The 22,500-nt window shown below is 42.3% G+C and overlaps 1 protein-coding gene across 9 annotated transcripts in view; it reads right to left on the bottom strand.

Annotated features, from left to right (window-relative positions):
• NOP9 (NOP9 nucleolar protein) overlaps positions 1–22,500 on the bottom strand; it is a 480,269-nt gene that overhangs the window by 8,181 nt on the left and 449,588 nt on the right. For all 9 annotated transcript variants that reach the window (XM_044058359.1, XM_044058358.1, XM_044058352.1 and 6 more), the window contains exons 10-11: positions 17,446–17,676; positions 16,534–16,639 (exon numbers count right to left, since the gene is read on the bottom strand). In XM_044058359.1, the coding sequence (XP_043914294.1) occupies positions 16,534–16,639; positions 17,446–17,676 (337 nt within the window). The remainder of the gene's footprint in view (positions 1–16,533; positions 16,640–17,445; positions 17,677–22,500) is intronic.

Below are 22,500 nucleotides of genomic sequence, written 5' to 3' on the forward strand. Positions count from 1 at the left end.
TGCCCTTCTAGGCAAGCAGGACACAACCCATCATTCCTCTCTTTCCACCCCCGGCTAGTGCTTCCAAATGCCAGGGCAGCAACTGAACTCACATCACCTTGGTAACAGTAATTGCTCTATCCTTCTATGCCAGATAACCAAACTAATTTTGTCCTAGTAATGTGACCTGACATCCCTCTTCCACATTTTATGTGGCTTACATTTTACCAAAATGTTGTTCTCACATTTCCTGTGTAGCTACACGGAGCTTCATCTTTTTGACTTTTCCTCAAATCTTTGTCCACAGCCGTGAGTACTTCATCACTGAATATCTCACACTAGCCACAGTCCCCTAACTGTGCTTCATAATCCACTACACAAAACTTCTACACCACTATCTTTGCCCTTGTGTTGCAACCCTTCATCCCAAATCTACGCCACATAGTAGCATGACCTGTGATGGCTAATGGCACTTTCATCTGGACATCCATGACCTCATCTACCATGGTTAGGACCACATCCACAATTCTATCATTTTTGCCAAGTCCTGCACTGGATGAACCTATCATGGTCCAAAACCTCACCCTAACTACCCTGGCAAACAGAACCGCATAGACTGTTCCTAGCAGTTTACTCCTCAAGACTCCAAGTCTCTTCTTTTTCTCCACTCCTTCATTCTTTCTTCCTCATCCTCTCCTGAAAGTTTGTGGTTAGTATACCACCACCATTCTCCCTTTCCTCTTCCTTAACTGCCAGGGTTCTGACCCAGGTCACTTCCTTGCCCCTTTGTGATAGTGCTCCCAGTTTTCTGTAAGCAGCAGGATGAGATATCTCGTGGAGCTGCAACGGAGTGCTGGTGCAGGATTTAGATTGTGGATGGGTCTGTAGGATGGAAGCAGGTTGACTACACCTATGCAGGTACAAGATCATTACACCACTCATCTCAGGTCTTGCAGGAGGAAGATCATTTTACATGTAGACCAGTAAAGGAGTGCAGAATCAGATACACAGGTTTCCACCCACCAGTACAGCAGTGTGGACCACCATGTGCGCATGTTGAATTTTGACTACATATATGACCAAGAGGTTCCAGTTCAAACTATGAATATGGTTTGTGAAAACTACACAGTTTAAAGGCCACACCAAGCCCTAAAAGTGGAACACCATGATGGTATATGTTTAGGCCACATGTTAGCCTATGAAGGTAAATAAGATGATAGTCCACATTCAGGCCAGCAGTGACAGTGCCAGATACCCATTTGGACTATAGCTTACCTCCATCCCATGTCAATGCACAGGTTACACAGGGGACATACACGATTGCAAAGGTGGTACAGAATGAGGGAAATCACTCAGGCCACTTATCAATCTACAAAAGTGGTGCAACAGTTTCAGAATGGGTGCCCTCATGTTGTATCTGTTTAAGAACACAGGCAAACCTGTGATAATGGCAAAAGATATAATCCTGACCAAATATCAGTTTGTGAGAGTGCTACAAGCATGAAGGCATCCACTTGGGCTTCTCGTCAGCCTGTGCGACAGTCATATATCATGAGTACTCATTATGGCCACTTGTCAGTCTGTGATAGTTATACAGCATATGGATACTCATTATGGACATGTGTCACCCTGTGATAAGTTATACAGCATATGTATATCCACTACAGCCATGTGTCAGCTTGTGATAGTGACAAAGTACACCCATCAAAGGCTCAAGAAAGTGCCCATTTAAACCACAAATCAGCCTGTAGCAAAAATGCAGCCCAAAGGGATACCTATTAAAAGACATATGACAGTGGTACAGCAAACTCAGTACAAGTCCAGAAGTTTCAGCTCAGGTACCCCCCCCTTTTTTTTTTTGAGTAAATCTTCTCTCCACTACCAGCTAACCACTCATGCACCCATAATCCAATGAGCCCATTCATTCTATTTTGGGATATGGGAGGCAGTCATCACTGATACCTACTGGCCTTATGTTTTCATTGCCAATGGCAGCCTAACACTATGTAACGGAATAATACTGCCATGACGCACTGCACACACTTTGTGCTTGAACTAAATGCAACTGTGCTTATATTCATCTCTGCTTTAACAGAAACACCTCTGCTTGTTGTCAGTGAAAAGTACAGTTTTGTACCTACCATAAATGTAGATGTTCGAAGATCCACATTGCTGCAGTCCTTACACTTGGGTATACCGCTGTCCTCGGTCGGCCCGAATACCAAAGTATATGGCTGACGTCGGTCAAGGCGCATTAATCTGACGCCAGGACGTCAGGGTATAAATGCGCATGACCGACGTCATATCCTCAGTCTTTTCTTGCCCCAGATGTCAGAAGACTCTAAACAGGTAAGGGTAAAATCAAAAAACCACCTAACCCTAAACACCCCTGCAATAAAACTATGTACAACTTTTTACAAAATACTAAAGAACAAGCCTATCCACACAACCACCCCTAAACACAGAGGGGAAGGAGGGAGGGTAAATTGGACTGCAGCAATGTGGATCTTCGAACATCTACATTTATGGTAGGTACAAAACTGTACTATGTTCTTCATCTCACATTGCTGCAGTCCTTACACTTGGGTAGATTCCCAAAGCAGAGGTAAGGGAGGATGGCAAATCATAGAGAAGCAGGAGCTGCCAAAATGCCCTGTAAAATAGCAGTGGCAAAACCAGCCCTAGATTTAGAGTAGAGAGGAAGGTGGTAATGCTTAGAGAAAGTATGTACTGAACTCCAAGTAGCTGCCTCCAAAATATCCTTAGTTGCCACCCCCCTTAGAAAAGCTGTAGAAGTGGCAGTAGCCCTAGTGGAATGAGGTCTAATCCCTGTTGGAATCTCCTTGCCATGATGGGAATAACAAAAGCAATACAAAACCCAATCCACTTAGAAATAGTTTGTTTTGACACAGGCTTGCCCTGAGAACACAAAGCAAAAGAAACAAACAACTGCTGAGACTGTCTGAAATCCTTAGTCCTGTTTAAATAATAGCGTAACTGCCTGTGTACATCTAAAGTATGCAAAATCCTTTCCCCCTTAGTTTGGGGGTCTGCATAGAAGGTAGGCAAATGAATAGTTTGGTTTAAAGACACACTAGAAACCACCTTAGGCATAAAGGAAGGATTAGTACGTAAAGATACCCTATCCTTATGGAAAATCAAGAAAGGCTCAACCGCCATCAGGGCCTGCAATTCAGAAACCCTTCTTGCAGAGGTAATGGCCAACAAAAAAGCAGTCTTCCATGACAAATATTTCAACTCAGCAGTAGCTGCAGGCTCAAAAGGTTGTAGAGTGAGTTTCTCCAACACAAAATTGAGGTCCCAAGCAGGAGTAGGAGCTCATTGGGGGTCTTATGTTCTTTGCCCCTCTAAGAAATTGCTTGAACAAAGGATGAGAAAACAATGGTGGATCACAGTCATAGTGAGCTGAAATTGCTGCAGCATGAATCTTAATGGAAGAGAAAGACAAACCTTTGTCCAATAACTCTGTAAGATATTGAAGAGCCCCACTCAAATTAGGCTCAGAAACATCCAAATCCTTTGCTGCACTCCAAAATAAAAATCTCTTCCATTTGTCTGCATACACTTTCCTTGTACTAGGTCTTCTAGCTTCCATAATCACATTCAAAACTTGTTGAGGAAGTTGAGCCCTGCTATGGGTCAAAACAGGATATGCCATGCTGTGAGATGAAGAGAGTGAAGCTTGATATTGAGTAGATGACCGTCCTTTTGGGACAACAGATGTGGAATCAAAGGCAAAGGCCAAGGAGGTTTCCTTACCAGACTTCTCAGTAATGGGTACCAGTGCTGTCGAGGCCAATCTGGAGCTATTAGGATCATTCTTGGTTTGTCCTGTCTGACCTTTAGAAGTACCTTTGGGAGGAGAGGAAGAGGCGGAAAGGCATACACATGAAGATTTTTCCAACTGAAAGAAAGAGCATCCACTTTCCAAGCGGCGTGATGAATCCTTTTCGTGCAAAACCTTGGCAGCTGGTGGTTTAGAGGAGAAGCGAACAGATCTATGTCTGGAGTTCCCCCATGACACTGTCAATTGCTGAAATACATGAAGATCCAATTGCCACTCGTGGGGATCCATGATTTGCCTGCTTAACACATCTGCTAAGGAGTTCTGCACTCCCGGCAGAAACCTTGCCTGAAGATTTAGTTGTAAACTGAGAGCAGTGTCCCACAAAATCATTGCTTGTCTGCATAGAGGGTAAGAATGTGTTCTCCCTTGTTTGTTGATGTACCACATGACAGTTGTGTTGTCTGTTTGAATAAGCACCTGTCCTGGTAGAAGTAAATCCTTGAAAGCCATTAATGCAAACTGGACTGCCAGCATCTCCTTCAAGTTGATATGTAGATGCTGTAGTCTGACAGGCCACTTGTCCTGTATCCACTTTCCATTGAGATGAGCTCCCCAAGCTTTGTCCGAGGCATCTGTTGTTAGAATCTGATTCGCCTCTGGCCGGGTCACAGAAAGTCCCTTGTTTAGGTGACATTGCTGAGCCCACCACAAAAATTCCTTTTGAATGCACGGTATTATATGAATGACAGTGTCCAGATCCTGGCAGTGCTGTGTCCATACATTTTTGAGATACCATTGTAGCTTCCTCATATGCAGTTTGGCATTGGGAAGCACCAGAATACAAGATGCCATGAACCCTAAGGCTTGAAGGACTGTCCTTGCAGTCAGCCCGGACTGATGTGATAGTTGTTGGAAGTAAAGGGAAAGATTCTTTTGTTTGTCCGGGGTCAAAAGCCATCTGGGTTGCTGTATTCAGTCTCACACCCAGAAAGCACATGTCTTGAGAGGGTACTAGACTGGACTTTGTTTCGTTCACAGAATACCCCAGGCATCTTAGCACTGCTATCACATATTTCAAATGCTGAAGAAGCTCGTCCTTCCTTGAGCCAGAATCAGACAATCGTCCAAATAAGGATAGATCTGTATTCCTCTCAATCTGAAGAAAGCTATCACTGGAGCCAGAACTTTTGTGAATACTCTGGGCAGTAGATAAGCCAAAGGGCAATGCAGAGAACTGATAATGAGAATTTCCAGCTCGAAAGCAGATATTTCCTGCAACTTAGTGTGATAGGAACATGAAGATAGGCCTCCTTGAGATCCAAAGTTACCATCCAGTGATCTTTGCCCAGCAGAGGTAAAAGCTGTTGTAGTGTCAGCATCTTGAACTTGGGTATGTCCAGAAAGGTGTTGAGGATAGACAAATCCAAAATTGGTCTCCACGTGTTCCCCTTTTTTGGCACTAGGAATAGGCGAGAATAAAATCCTAGGCCCCTTTCTGGCATAGGCACCGGTTGTATGGCCCCTATCTGGAGTAACAGAGAAATTTGCCGGTAAGCTTCTAGTCTGTGTTGAGGAGGAATGTCTGGCATGCCTTTGAAAGGGGGCAAGGTATGGAAATAAAACCTGTAACCGTGGTGAATGATATCCAAAACCCATCTGTCTTGGGTAATTAAACTCCAGTTTTCCTTGAAAAGTGCCAGTCTTCCTCCCAAAGGTGCTGCCAGACAGGAAGGTTCTGGCAGTTGAAAAGGTAGGTCATTGGGTCTGTCTGAAAGGGCTGACCCCTGCCCTCACCGAAGACTGTGCAGGTGAACCCCCTGTTCTAGATCTAAAAGAGCCCTGAGCTCTGCCCCTACCACGCCTAGACCTACCCCTAGACTGGGAATCATAAGAAGGATATGTCCACCCCTTGGTTGGCCAATTTCTACTAAACTTTGGAGGCTGAACCTGTAAAAAATCTTTAACAGTGTGCATAGACTTAGCTTTGTCTTCCATTTTCTTTAAAACTGCTTCAACAGGAGAACCAAACAACACATCAGATTGCAAAGGAGCATCCAAGATCCTTGTCTTAACATGCTCAGCTAAATTCTGATCCCTTAGCCAGGCGTGCCTGCGTCGAACAGAACCGGTGGCAGCCACCCTCGAAGAGGCCTGCACAGCATCAAAACCACATTGTAAGGAATGCTTGCCCACCTGTTCGGAAACATGTACTAGATCTTGTAACTCCTTATATTCAATACCTTCTGCCAGAGCATCTACCTTAGACTTTAATTGTGAAAGAAGATAGTTTTGATATCTCAGCATGTGGAATTGGCAATTCAAAGCCCTCATGGCTAAAGTGGAAGAAGTATAAACTTTCTTTCCCCATCTGTCCAAAGCCCTTGCCTCTTTATCCGGAGGAACCGGATTTTTAACAACAGAAGCCTTAACCCCTTTAGGCCCCTGAGAAACAGTCTCTGGGTCCGCCCTAGGCTTTTAAAAGATACTTATGAGCTTCAGGCACTTATAATACCTGTCCAGCTTAACAGGAGCAGGAGGTAGAGAATCAGGATTAAGAGAAGCCTCTGCAAAAACATCTTCCACCACAGTAAGAACAGGAGGAATAGCTAAAGGCCTATGCTGGGGTAAGAATAAAAATTCCCTAAGTCTTTTCCTGGAATCAGAGAAATCCTGACCTTCCCATTTAAAATGTTCCCTCATAGAATGTAGAGTCTCTGAGAATGAAAAATCCTCAGGAGGAGAAGCAGTAGGAGTAGTGTCATCCACATCAGAATCAGAATAAGGAGAAAACTCCTGCAAATCTTCAGCCGAAGACTCGGAAGCATCAGAATCCTGTTCAAAACTCCCAATGTCAGGTTCCACCCTAGGCCTCTTGTCAGGAGGGGGCATAGAACCCCTAATCAGAGTAATTAAATCTTCGGCCATCTTAAGCAGATGACTCTTGGGCATAGTGCTTGAAGTACTAGGAGTGCCACCTGCTGAAGCTAAACCTGGCCTGCCTCTGGGAGAAGCCTTGGGAACAGTAGGGGAAGGCCTAACCACCTTAGGCAGGGAGGGGAGGACAGTTACCTGGGAAGCCCCTTCAGCCTGGCCTACCTCCTGAGAGGATACCTCCTGTAATAATAAAGTCTCTCCCTGGGACTCTAAAGAAACTTCTGTCCGAACCTCCGGCTCTACCGAGCCTTCTAAAGAACCGACGTCCGGGACGGACGGTTCTTCTAACCTAGGCCTAGTTCCTTTGTCCTTGCACTTTTTCGACGAAGCGGGCGTCGGAGTATCCGACGGCATTTTGTAGTTGCACCGCTTCCCGAAGACTAACCTGGCACAATCTAATCTCCTCTTTATAGTACGTTTGTTAAACCTAGCACAAGAGGGACACCCAACAACGTCGTGCTCAGGCCCTAAACAAGGTATACACAAGTTATGGTAATCCCTATGTGGTATCTGCTTCCCACAAGAAATACAGTTATTCACTTTTTCTGACATCCGGTAAAATACTGAGGCAAGAAAAAACCAAAATATTCCCCAACGGGGTACTTAGCCAACTTTGATTCGGTCTGAAACTCCGATTTCGGAAAATCTCAGGACGCCAACCCGCACTCGCAACGTTGCTTCTGCATCGGACCACGCGGCAAAAAAGACGGGGATATGACGTCGGTCATGCGCATTTATACCCTGACGTCCTGGCATCAGATTAATGCGCCTTGACCGACGTCAGCCATATACTTTGGTATTCGGGCCGACCGAGGACAGCGGTATACCCAAGTGTAAGGACTGCAGCAATGTGAGATGAAGAACATCTTCCCCAGGATGGACTTAGGTGAAGTCAGCTGCTTATTCCCACCCTCCACAGCTAACTCCTCCAGACCTCAGGGCACTAATCAATCCCAGGTTAACAGAGTCACACAGTCAGAACTACATCACCCCGGAGCTCCGCGCCGCCAGGCTACTTCACCCCATAGCTCCATGCCGCCAGGCTACTTCACCCCAGAGCTCCACGCCACCAGGCTACTTCGCCCCGGAGTTCCTGAGTGCTGCCTGGCTACTTCGCCCCGGAGCTCAGCGCCACCAGGCTGCTTCGCCCTGGAGCCACCAGGCTACATCTCAGAACAAGACAATACTGGCTCAGACCATATGTATGACTAAAGGAAGCACCAGATCAAACTGTGGCTGAGCATACAGTGGTTGGTATAGCATGCTATCTACAAGACTGGGGAATTACAAATTATAGCATATTATTTCCTTGTAGTACTCTCCTTAACTGTCATTCTATAATCATACGCATGTATACGGAGAACAAATACCCATCCACCATTTTATGATATAATGAGTTGCCTGCTGCAGTCACTCAATCACAAGCATTTTAATGTCAAAGGTGAAGAAGGGTAGGTGGCTCTTGGGGCAAACAGACTTCTCCCTCTATAACCTGCTGACTTGCATGTACTGCTCCTGGCAGATCTGTGCCCTTGCACTCAATGCTATCTCAGTGTTTTAGTTTCACTAAAAAAGTTTCACCAACACAAAGTGACAATAGGCAACATTTCTAACTCTACAGTTTGCACTGTGGTGAGCATGAAACGGTCCTCAGTGAAAGCATATTCCTATTTTCCTGCACTTACAGCTACAGCAACATAAACAAAACATAATTATTTGCCACTCCTTGCAAACTGCCACTTACATAGGTTCATAGGTTTGTACTAGGCTATCGGCCGTAGGGCCTATACAAGCCTAGCCATAACAATTCCCTGGACATTTCTTCACACAGTATTTACTTCCCTGGACTCCTGTCTAGCAGGGCAACTGATGTGATCCCCGGAGTGAATTTCCTATCTCCCATGCAATCATCAAGGTTCCATTTGAAGACGGCCAAAGAGGCGCTCTGCTTGACATGTATGGGCAGTCTAATTCCAGAGTCTGGAGAGTCTATGGGTCAGGAACCTATCCCTCCAGCATGTTTGTTCATTGTGATGACAAGGTTTAGATCCCTGGAGTGTGCATCATTGAGGGATAGGGATTTCTTTAAGTGTAGCATGTCCAACAACTCTGGGTTTAACATGGCCTTGTATATTAAGCAGAGATTGCTTCTAAGTAGACTATATGCAACAGAGTATAGGTGGAGCTTTTTTAGACGGTCAGCATAGGGCATCTGGTTTAGGCCTGTGATTCTTTTAGTGAAGTATTTCTGCGGCCTTTCCAATTGTTGCAGATGTCTTGAGAGGTACATACCAAACGGGGCGTTGTATTCTATAATGAGTCTAATGAGGGATGAGTACAGTGGGACAATGACCTCCTTTTTTCTGGATGAAAAGCCCTTAGTGATGAGGTGTGCCACATAGAAGGATTTCCTGACTGTTGTGGCGATGTGGTTATTGAAGGTGAGACCACTGTCCACCTGTGGCCCTAAGTCTCTTATCACACTTTCAGTGTTTAGTGTACTGCTACCTATGTGGTAATTCACAGGTACATGTTTTTTCCAAAGGGGATAACTATACATATTTCTTGGCATTGAGCTTCAGCCCATGGCTCTGGCACCAAGCATCTGTTGCTGTAAGCCCCTTTTGCAGAATATCCACATCATTTGGGGATTCAATAATGGCTCCCAGTTTGCAGTCATCTGCGAACTTCGGTAGCCAGAGTCCCTTAGTGTTGGCCTGTACTTCAGAGAAGTAGATGGCAAACAAGAGCGGTCCCAGGACTGAACCCTGAGGTACTCCACTTGTCTGGAGCTGGATTTGGAGTTGGCTACTTTTACAGTGTGGGTTCTGTCAGTAAGCCAGTTGGCAACCCATTGAGTGACATAGGGATTAATGTCCAGCTTAATAAGTTTATCTATAATTCCAAAGTGGGGGGTGGTGTTGAAGGCTTTGGCGAGGTCCAGATAGGTTGTGGACTGCCTTACCCTTGTCCACAGCTCTGGAGACTGATTCAAAGAAGTCAATCAGATTCAGGAGACAAGATCGGCCCTTCACAAACCCAAACTGTGTGGTGTCCATAGTTTGAAGGTTGCCAAGGTCTTTGTTTATAAGGTCCATGATAATACGTTCCATGGCCTTACAGATCAGGCTTGTCAGACTGATGTGGCGGTAGTTCCCAGGATCCAAGGTGGATCCCCCCTTGTGGAGTGGGATAACTGTAGCTGTGTGCCACTCAGTGGGCACGAAGCCTGAGGTGAGGCTATGATTAAACAAGATACATAGGTGAGGTGCCAGTTCATTTTGTAGTTCATGTAGTACACAGCCTGGGATGTCTGGTCCCATGGATGCTGTATTCTTAGCTTTGGAGAGTGCGTTTTTTACCTGTGTGGCCGTTACCAGAATTTGGCAATCTTTTGGTATTGAGATGGGCCCTTTAGGGGGTGGGGGTGAAATTTGCACTGAATCGATCTGTCAGGATATTCACAATATCCCTGGGATCAGTATATTTAATGCTATTCTGTTGTAGCTCAGATCTGAGCATTGCCATTTAGATTCTTGACATAGCTATAGAATGCCTTGTGGTTGTCTTTGGAATCTTTGGCAATTTTACTTTCATAACAAGCTTTGGAGGATTTTATGAGGGATCCCAGCTTCTTAACTGTGGCTAGCAAGGGATTTTTTTGCATCCAGGGATTTTCCTCTTTTCTGCAGCAATTTCTTCCTTTTGTTGTAAAGTTTATTTATTGCAAGAGACCACCAGATTGGCTTCCTTTTTTTGGAGGAGAGAGTCTTGGTTCTATTGGGGAAGGCACGATTCATGCACGAGTGGATGTGCTCGTACAGTGCCTTAGTGTAGGATTCAGCAGTCGAACTTTCAGTTCCCGTCCGCATGGGTGTCAAGAAGTTTGTCACTTCTGACTTGAGTAGCATGAGGTTGGCTTTGGAAAAGTTTTTTAAGGAGGTTTCCTTACTGGGGGATGGGATGTGGATGTCAAGGTTGATTAGTTTATGGTCAGACCTGACCAACAAGGGGGTGATCATACGTGTGGAGCATCGATTTCCCATGTTGGTAATGACCAGGTCTAGGATATTGGAGCCCTGGTGGGACTAAGGATTAGTTGATCCAGGGTGTTGGAATTTATGAATTCCAAGAATCATTGGGCAAAGGTGTTGGTACACGAGTAGTTTTCACAGTTAATGGCAGGGTAGTTGAAATTACCCAGTATTAGGGTGTTTGGTTGTATCTTAATATTTTCCAGTATGTTTATAAAGGTGTAGTGAGAATTTTGTGGCATGGTGGGGGATCTGTAGCAAGCTACAACTTGGACTGCAGTCTCCCCTAGTGTTAGTTGCACCTGGAGAATTTCAGACGCATTGTGTTGGGCAACTAGCCTGTTGCTGTGAATATGCTTGGTGAAAATGGGCACTCCTCCACCTTTAGTGTTTCGGTCCTGGTTTGGTGGCCGAAAAGTGTGGTAAGAGTTGTAGCCTGGTATTGCAGGGGTGCTCTCTGGAGCTTTGAACCAGGTCTCAGTTACTGCACAGATATTGATGTTCACCAATTTTAGGAGTGCCTTGAGAGAGAGCTACTTGCATAATAACCTAATTTTAAACAATTTTCACAAATACTTTACCATCACCTGATTTTTTTAATTATTATTTCTGAAGTGTGAAATAAAATTCATATCACTTCCCACTTATGAGGCACCAGCGAGTCAGGAGGCTTGACGCATCTTTTAGAGTATAAACCCTCACAACATAATCCCTGTCTGGCCCAAGAGGAAAGACTTCAGAGATGTATGCAGCACACAGGAGGTGGACTGCTTTAGAGGTAAGGATGGTCACTACTCAATCCCCTTGAAATGAGCAAAGAAATGTTATACTGTTGGGAAGACACAAAGACATTAGACACACACACACACACACACACACACACACACACACACACACACACACACACACACACACACACACACACACACACACACACACACACACACACACACACACCTGCCACAGGATTCTCAGTACTTCCAAAGCTCAGGCAATCCACTTGCATATAGATGCTATCTATGTCTGCACCTGAACCAAGATCACTTGCGTCACAACACAGAAAAATTAACTATGGCACTAAAATGGCTTCACCTTGTTTTCACCTCTATGACGTAAAAAATGCTATCCCATCTAAACATCTGTCAAATACATACAACAGTTTCAAAGGTGAAGTATTCCCCACTACAAAAAAAAATAAAATTCTGGGATAGAGATGTAACACAACACAAAACTACACTAAATTAACAGATCAAGTAATCATCTGCTGGGGGTTGCTGAAGTAAAATAAATGTCCTCTCTCCTCCAAAACCTGATGATGATGGTGATTTGTTCTTTCCCCCTGCTTTATATCAAAGTTTACATTTATGGACAAGACATGATTTATTCTGCAAACCCTCCCAAGCCTGGCAGAATTTCCATGCCCTTAACAGATACTCTGTAGCAACAACACAGATCACTAACCACTACCGATTCTTTACCAAAACATTTCCACAACTTCCTGTTAGGAGACTCTCATGACAAAGCATTAAGTTGTCAACTGCTCTGTGGTTTCAGTTATCCTCTTCAGAGATGAGCTGTAGAAAACAACCATGATATTCCATGGACCATTCACCTGAGATACAGCAAGCCAGTGCACTATAACATTTACTTACTGCTGCAACTTGAACAGTTCAACAACATAAACACTGGGCCCAAAGAGGGCAAGTAAAGAGACAATACAATAATCACAGCAACAGCAGAAGTCTTAAGCCACTAAGACAAAAACATGGATTTGTACAGCATAGATTCTTCATTAAGAGTACAGGTGTGTATTACATTTCAACAGTAGGATCACTGCTGTATGGGGACATAAGATACCCAAACAAGTCTAGAAAGTAGTCAGACATCCTAAGGGTGTGCAAATTTATGTTGCATGCCATCTCAGTGAGTAGAATGAAAGCCTAACCTCTGCCATTGTTTCTTCTGTCCAGAGATCAAGAGGACTTTGGTATACCAAAGTTTGTGTTCCCAATTTAAAGTTTAATTCCTCAAGGAATAACCTCACAAATTCAAACAGCAGCATAAAAGAAATGCATTTGACTTCACCGATTTCTGTGTTTTAAGTGGAATGGTCCAAAGTCCCTTTTCAGCCACAATAATGCATTGCACTACAACAGACCGTACACAGATGTAATATTCAAATTGGATTAATCCAGCACCACCAAAGATCTAGAACACACCATCTATGATATAATTACATACAATATTAACACCATACAAAAGACCTGGGTAGTATTGGGAAGGTGGGGGGAAACCCCTTCAGTAGCAGTGGCCCTAATAAGAAAACACCTACAGTTTGCTGAATATTCTTTTTCAGCTCTAGAGTTTTCACTGTACAGATCACTGCTGCAGAACATAGGATGTTCCCTTTTATTGTATGAATGAAGTGAGGGGGCCTGACGCTGGACAAGAAGATAAGATCAAGTCATGCCTTTTAGCACTAACTGACAAATCCTATCCTACCTCTGGACTGGCCATACAATCTATAATGCTTACAAAGGATGTGGGCAGAAGACTAGGCAGCAGCTTCATAAGTTATGTGACATAACAAATTTCTCAAGACCACAGAGGCAGCTCCTGCCTTGTTTAAAGTATGCCACAACTTGCCCAGTCAGTGTTTTGCTCTTCTTATCACAGCAGAAGGTGATACAGTTTTATCAGCCATATGAAAATAGTATGATCACTGCTTAATTCTGTTTGAATGGTATGAAAGAAAATAAACAAATGGCCAGTTTGTCTTAAGTGCTTGGTCCTATAAATCCACTGTATGCAATATCTGCTCCTCCTTAACTAGAAGTGAAATAGAAAATTTGTAACTGAATTAAGGAAGAGTTCAGAATTAATCTTGGACATAAAGAAAGGTTTGTCTACAAGACAGCAATTCAACAGTAAGGCTTTTAAAGCCATTTTTTAATTAAAAACGGTTTTGGCATCTTGACTGCAAAAGTCTTCAAGGAAAAAAAGCTAAATTAAGCATAATATAAACACCACAGACTAAAAGCATTGAAGGAATTAAAAATACACTATAACCAATTAGTCAAGATATTTCCAACTCAGAAAAGTGTTTAAACCAAATGGCTTAAGACTTCTGTATTTTAAAATAAAACTACTTTCTTTGGTCAACAACAAATCTTTTAAAGACATTATTCCCCCACTCTCAAGTACTAAAACTTTTTCTAGCACAGTTCCTACCTAAACTGGTAACATTACCATCGCAATGTAAATTAATGATGGAGATGGAGGTACTTACTTTCCAGTCTTTTTTTATATTACATATAAACCCAATGTTCTCTCCTACATAAAAGGGCTGCAGAACATCATGGCATTAAAAGTGGATTCTGACAACTAGTGTGTTATCTGAACATAGTCCTCATAACATTAAGTTTATTAGACCGGTACATAAGACTGCATATTCCAGATTCCACAGATTAATTTCCCTTGTGTTTCTTGCATTATTAAAGAGTAAAGGTTGTTTCTTCTGGTCTTAAAAAATGGCTCTGTGTGGAATGGGAAACTTCAAAAATGGCAAATGAAAGTTTTTTTCCCTCCATCCAGAGGGTGTAGCTTTCTATACAAAGTAGTAGTGACCTGTTTACCAGGACATCTTATAAATGTTACATCTAAACAATTCACTATTACTGAAAAATGAGTAAATTTAAAGACATATCTACTCTCAGCAACAGCCTCAAGAATCTGATATAGTAGGCGGGTAACTCATTTGTATACAACAAAGAACTCCTGTAACAATAAACGATAACATGCTTTTGAAAGGTTCCCTATTGCAATTCTAAGGCACAAAAGTATAAGCCCTGGAAACATGGTGAAAATAGTCCAAAATTAAGAAGAGCAGCGAATGGCAAACACTGCTGTTGCCCATTAAAGTTGATTTTGCAAGTGGGACAAGCCCCCTGTACTTCCCAATAAGGGAGGAATCTCTCCCACACCTCCCGAATTTATATATACCATCCCTTAAAATGTCACACCTCAAAGAAAAAAAGGAATCATGAGAGGTGCAGAAATCTTGCACTTAGGATATGTGAGACCACTTTTGCAATTATTCAGTTTTGCTACTCCAGGACTTGTAGACTCTAGCCTCAGAATATCAAATGGTTACCTTCTAAAAAGTAAATTATCATTTTCAAATTACTCTATAATTACATGTGTGAATGCAAGTGCAAAAGGGCATTAATCATTGTCCATCAAAACTAAAAAAATAATCAAATACACAACAAAATAAAAAAAAAAAAACAGGGCTTCTATGCCATAGCTGTGTTGTACACAGATAGAGACATTTTTAAAGTAATATATAGGCAAACTATCTTCCAGTCTGTTAGCTTGAGAAAGGGTTTTAGGGGAGATGAAACCTCTTGAGGGCCACTGCAGAAACAAACAATCCATAGCTGGGATACTAGAAAAACCTCCCCAGTCCTTGAAAGAGGAGGCCTATAGATCTGCCATATCCCTCTACTTCCAAGATTCTCTACTGAAGAGTGCTAATCAGGTCATGTATGGATGTTGGGGGGAATGGGAATCACCCAGGACGGTTAGGGGAGTGAAAGAAAGGGTTCCTGCAGAACTTTACGAGGAAGATGGGATACAGAGCCCCCCCCTCCCCCATTACTGCATCTACTGTAGGACTTTACTGAAACAGGAAAAGCAGTCTTGGCCATAGAATCTGACAGCAGTAACTGGTGACATCTAAGGAGTGTCAAGATGTTTTTTTTCCCCTAAATTACTCTGAGGCGGTATACAGTGAGGCAGACTCAAGCTCCGATTCATGGTAACTGCAGTGTGAAAGGTCATGCAATCCCCTGTCCTGCTGACTGGAATCTCTTTTCAGGGAAGAAGCCAACTAGGGTTGGGTCCCCAGGACAGACTGCTCATGAAACAAGCTCCAGGGAAAAGATCTGCAATGACACCTGCTGCAACTGAATCAAACCTAGTATCAATGTCAGTGCCAAGGAGTAATCAATGGACCCTACCAAAGAGGGCATGGTATAGACATAGACCCTGACAAAGGAACACTCAGCACTGAGAACTGACATCGATCTGTACAAATGCAAAAAAAAAAAAAACCCAGCACAAATCTAACAAAGTTCTGAAACCATGAACTGAGGAATGAGGAGACGACAAACATTCCACATGCAGATAATGAAAGCAAATTTGTGTTAACAGTAAAGTGGAAGGAGGAACCAACAAAACAAACATAAGCAAAAAATGGAAAAATCCAATGAGACTGCCGAAATCCAGTTCTGGAGGACAAGCCAGGAATCGCCCAAAAAGAGCAGGAAGAAAACTCCCAAACAATAATTCTAATAACTGTTCCAAAAAGGAAGCTTGGGGCCATTTAATAGATGGTAGCAGGTGCAAAGAGTAGCAGGTAAGACCTGGCGAGGATGGTGCTTCACTGGGAATCATGAGATAGGTAGAACAGCAGATGGCTGGGAAACGTTTGCATTGGTGTTGCAGTAACTGTGAGCTAAAGCTGCAGTCCAAGCAAATACAGGATGATAACCAGATCATGCCAGAGCATTACATAAGGGCATGCAATAGAAAAGTGCAGTGAAAAAAGAGAGTACTGCATTCACTGGTTAAGATACAGTTCGACCTCACAAAGCACATGCTCTGATGTACCCTAGGAGGAAATCGAGCACTTGGGAACTTACATAGACAAATAAAAACAATGCTCCACCATTCTGTGCTACATAAATTCACAGTGTGCACAGTTCACATACATACCCAACTCTTGTGCAATATCCTGCTTTTTGCCAAGGCTGGCACCCTTCCATATCTGATCCAAGACACGACTCCCATGTTTACTGCATGCCAACTGCACATAGTGACCCTGTTGAGAATATAATGTGATTTTCAGTACGTAACTCTACAACCCTAAAAAACAACCTAAAAAAACACAGACAAACCTGAATTTAACAGATATTTTATCACATTTAAAATCCACACACAAGTCTAGCATTATCAGAATATATAACCTTGATTCAGAGTGCATTGTCTCTCTCTCTCTCTCTCTCTCTAGCCCTGCTGAGTCTGCAAATTCTGGAAATCAATCAGCAATAATACAATCATAAATAACAGAGTGCTCTCGACACTTCTTGTTTTGTATTTTACTTATCTGTTAGGTAAACCCATTATGACTCACATGCCGCTTTAAAGGGCAGTCCTGGGACCAATGTCTAGTTAAATAACATGCTCTTAGTCACATAGCAGAAAAATGAAGACTGGGGAAATAAAATCCAGGATGGTAAAATGAAGCTGGTAAGTGGCACACAGCTTTTAACCATCCACGCTTAACTCCCAGAACAACACTGGAAACGGATACCAAGACGACAGCACGCAGCAACAATACTGGCAGTAATATTCATTGATGCAAACACAGTACTGGTTTAAATTCACTCTATTACCATCGTTAGCTTACTAGCTTTGATGGTTACATTGGTTTTATTTTACTGCATACTACTAATACTGCATGCATTTCAGCACTAGGATTTGTCATAGTTTTTGGGTCACTGCAGACATGTACCAAGACCTTATCAATTAGCTGTGCATAACCTCATACAAGCACATTTAATCTCTGTGAAAAAAAAAATTAACATACAAGCCCCCCCCCCAAAAAAAAGTACACAACAAACTCACTTTTAGTTTTCCCAGAAACTTCTTTTTGCGCTTTTCAGGTATATTGCTATTACTTATCAAGACATCAAACACGTGGCTTCCTCCAGGGTCGCATGCAAGGGTCACAAGGTCATCTTCAGACATGGCCATCAGGCTGATAAGAACTGTGGTGGGATCCTCAAACTGTAAAAGGTGCTGTACCAGCACAGACCCATGGTAATTCACCTTCTGCAGGTTCCTGGTCTCACAGGGCTAAAGGATGGAAAACAAAAGCAGTTACATTTCATTTAATGCAGGTGTAATGACCTAGCTAAGGGAACACAGTAAGAACAGAACACTCACTGTTTATATGTTTGTGGACAAGATGGCTACTGGAAAGTAGGCAGCGAAATTTTACTAAAAATGTCAATAGCTACGGCACCAAAATAACATCTTGTGCAATCATCACAATGACAAGTGGTGCAACTGTGACTAAAAGGTAACGTAGTTAATCAATGAAGAGTTAAAAATAAATAAATAAAAGGTATGATGTTATCCAGTTCAAAATGAGTGTGTTGCTCGATACAATGACAAGCCTTATGGCTGCCTCAACACATACTTTTGTTTTACCAAGAACCATGAAAGCCTTGTGTTGTTTTCCTTCAATTTTGGCAGAAAGACCACCAGATTTCCAGAACAAGAATTTATCAGTTATCAAACTTCCAGATCTAATACGAACTGCATGCTGCTACTGTTCTTACCCTGGCTTGCAGACAGCGACAGTTTCATAAGCTCCTCCCACACAGAAACGCACAAGAAATCAGACATCCATTTATTCCTTCAAATGACCATTACATGATCACTATGGAGAGTTAACACAATGCCACTGCTTTGATAAAGCTCACCCAGCACCACACTTGAAACTCTCCTGCTACATTTATGCATGTATTTCCCTCTAATACAAATGAATTGTAAAACCACACTGTGCATTGTAATTTATCATTGTAAACAGTTGTGCTCTTGTTCATTCTGTTTGAAGCTCTTGTCAGAGGTTGCTATTTGAATGCAATTACATGGTATATCTAAATCACTTTCTAATATTTGCACTTTTACTTTCTTTGGCTAGGTACTTGACTGAAAAAGGTAATTTAACCAAACCACGTACCCAGTAAGCAAATGCACATAAATAAACATCTAATGTTAACTAGGCATTACATTATACATTACTTAATCACTCACTCACTATTCTACTCAAAAGAAAATCTGCAAAGCTCCTCATTAAGGGCATACCTGGTCTCAAAATTAAGTTTATGTATAAACACATTTTTACTTAATAACAGACTTTCTAGATTAATTTATAGTAAAATGAAGTTTTCATTTCATTAACTTTATTAATCAAATGAATAAACAAGGGAGGGAATTATTCTCTCTGTCTCGATATTTTACATGCGCGCGCACACACACACACTATACATATAATACACGTACACACCTGTATAGATCTATGTGTCTATATAGATGTAAGATATATAAATATACAGAGCTGAACTCTTGATTAACAGATCTCTGTCCGAAAGTTATGTTCCTACACTATGGAAAGTCTCACACACAATTCCCCTACACAAAGGAGGCCCCTCCACAGATCTAACCAATTACTGCCCCATAGCTATTCTCTCACCACTCTCTAAAATACTAGAGAGATGCATTCATTCTCAAGTCTCAGATCACTTCCTTGCTAACAACCTCCTCTACAACACACAACACAGTTTCCGACCTAACCATAGCACCACCACTGCTTTACTCTCTTTCTCTAATACTATCCTACAAAATAAAAATGCAGGTTATCTCTCCTCAGCTATCTTCCTAGACCTCTCTAAAGCTTTCGATATGGTCCCACACAAACAACTCATCTCTCTTCTCAATAACCTATCCTTCTCTCAACCAGTTATCAACTGGTTTCAGAGTTACCTATCTGACCGCCAACAAGCACTTTTGGCAGGACAACCTAACCCCCAATTACCAGTCTCCATAGGAGTTCCCCAAGGGTCCATCCTGGGACCCCTACTCTTCTCTATATGCACCAATAATCTAGCCTCAGCCACAACACATGGCACACTCATACAATACGCAGATGACTCAACCATCATTTGCACAGCCCACTCCCTACCAGAACTGCAAAAAGTCACACAGGAAGCATTTTCTTCTATTGAAACTTGGTTATCCGATGCCCAACTAATACTCAACCCAAACAAAACAAAATTACTAATCTTCCAACCCACCAAACGTACCCTAGAAAGCTCTCACTTTAACATCACAGCAAAATACACCACCATCCATCCTACAGAACACACCAAACTACTAGGAGTAGAAATAGATAATAAACTGAACTTTGACATTCACATTTCCATGACCATTAAAAAAGTGCACAAAAAACTAGGAGCATAATATAGAAATCAGCAACTACTTACCAAAGCAGCTAAAATTACGGTAGCAAATGCTCATCTTATCTCTACCCTACTCTATGCCTCGCCAATATTTACTAAGCTTAGACAATATGATCTAAATAAGCTCGAAACCTGCTACAACAAAATCACCAAATTCGCCACAGGGGCTTCCTACCATACTCACCCCTGTCTCTCACTAGCAGAACTGGGCTGGCTAGAGCTCCCCCACCTCCTTCAATGGTACCAACTCACACTTGCCCACAAACTAATAAACCAACCACTAAAAGTCCCATCCCTCCAGAATCTACTCCAGCCCTACATAACCAGGAGACCACCAAGATCCAGCCACAAAAACCTCCTACAGGTCACAAGAGCCATTAACTCTGCTGGAGAAGCATTATTCTCCTGCACTATAGCCAAACCCTGGAACGCCCTTCCATCCTCAATTACCTCTGTAACTTCTTGCACCCACTTTAAATCCTTACTAAAATCACACTTCACAACTTGCCAGATATGCCCTTGCAACCCCCCCCTCTAATACCATTCACTCCCCCACCCACTACCTCTCTCAGCCCCCTATCAACAACCTACTCTTAGCAAGCTTGGCTACTCATGTTGCCAGCTACCTACCACATAATACTAACTTCTTGTAGCAACAACTGCTAATGGCTGTTATGTAACTCAAAAACAGTTTGTATCAATTGTTCACTGATGAATCTCAACTACATTTTAACCATGTTTAGTATATGTCACCATATTTTAAAATTGTACTATGCTCTACAGCTGTTTTACATCTGTTTTCTTCTTGTCTTGCATCCTTAACTGGACTAATGTCTATATTTAAATGCTATGTTTTTTTTAACTGTACAATGCAAATAATAATGTGGAGCTTTTCTCCCTGGGCCTCCGCTGAAAAAGGACCTGTGTCCAGTCGGACTCTCCTGGTCAATAAATGTAAATAAATAAACTGAGGAGGGCTACCAGCCACAACCCTGTACTGACTTACCAGATGACTATAGGCCTCTGAGCTTTGTAAAAAAAAACATAAGATGCCCATTTTCTTGATTATTTTTACAGTTTACTGATTATTGTTATTATTTAACTTTTTACTGTCTGCTGCCTAATTTTTTACAGTATTTTATTACTATAAATGAATCTGCACTGTTGTAATGCAATTATCTGCCTTACTGGGACTGTTAAATCACTTTTTGTTACTGTTTGTAAAGCTTTTTGCTATTTTCACTATTTGTAAAGTATTTCCTGGAAATTTTCTTAGTTTGTAAAGTATCTGTTTGTCCTAATCCTCCCCAAGGAGTGTGTTATACAGCTGAACTGCTTGCAATTAAAAGCATTTTTTTAGTCTCTCCTTGGTCTTTTTTGCAGTTTACATTTATTGTTTCACTGCTGTTTTTCTGCTGTGGCAAGCATTTCTTTAGCGTTTTCAGCCTAAAGTTGTGTAGCTAGCAGTTGTAGCATAGTCCAGATACAGGGTTGTTGCATCTGGGCCTGTCTGTTCTCAGCACATTTTCCAGGCCATCTTAGACTGGAAAGGGCCTTTCTACACTCAAGTGAGTAGATTGCGCTGATTGGTACCTGGCTAGTAAAGATTGGTTGGTCTAGGGCTTGGAGTAAGCACCACACTGGCTTTTTGAGCTTTTTTTTTTTTTTTTTTTTTTTTTTTTTAAGATTTTAATCTTCTGGTATTTAAGCCTCACCTTTAATGGTTTCTGCCTATTTGCACATTGTGCAGCACTGCACACGGTCATGCAATTCTGTCTCATAGCTGAAGAGATAATTGACAATTTTTTTCCCTTAGATACAGCTGTATTCCTTTAGTGTAATCCTCATCTTTAGCACACTTTCAGGCAAAGAGGCGTTACTACTGAAGCTCTGTAAGCTTCTATGGTGAAAACAGCCTCAGATGTTTTTCTGTGGCCCTGCTCTACTGACTAGTGTAGCACTAAGGCTAGCCTTTGAGGTACTAACATACATTGCCCACTAGTTATTCCTACTTGACCCCTTTTAATAGGGATGAAAGAAGGTTGCTACGCTAATGACCCTAGGGTCCTAACAAAGTTTTACCCTTATTTTCATGATCAGCACCTATCACACCCCTGTCTAAGAGGGACACAGCTGGAACCCCAGGGCTGAATTTACTTTTCCTGAAATATTCCTGTTTCTAACCATATAAATTTACCTAGCATTATGGATGGACAACTTCCCAAAATTTCTCCAGTCAACCTGGCCGACACTGGCATTTTGAAGCTGTGCAGCAATTGCCTCATGTAAACAGACAAACCTCTACTTCTAGTCCACACAAACTCAAACTGTAGATGCAACTATATTAAAAACCTTCAATTCATGCTCTTTAACATGCCAGTCAGTACATCTGACACTGAGTAGGTGTGTCAACATGCGCATTTCCCACCTACTCCATTCAAACCCAAATCACACATACCTACATATGCGGAGGTCATCGCCAGAAACTTACCCAAATGTCAGAGACCTCCCAAACACAAACACAAGCATGCTACACATAATACTTCCTCTACAGAATGCAATACACACAATGGCTCATGCACTAGTGTCTCACCTGTCAAGCCCAGAAGGCTACACACTAAGCCTAACATATTAGTTACATGTGACTCCATCG

This window comes from Protopterus annectens, chromosome 16.part0 (genome assembly GCF_019279795.1).
Source record: "Protopterus annectens isolate FY-2018-M chromosome 16.part0, PAN1.0, whole genome shotgun sequence".
In the NCBI taxonomy this organism is placed as follows: Eukaryota; Metazoa; Chordata; order Ceratodontiformes; family Protopteridae; genus Protopterus; species Protopterus annectens.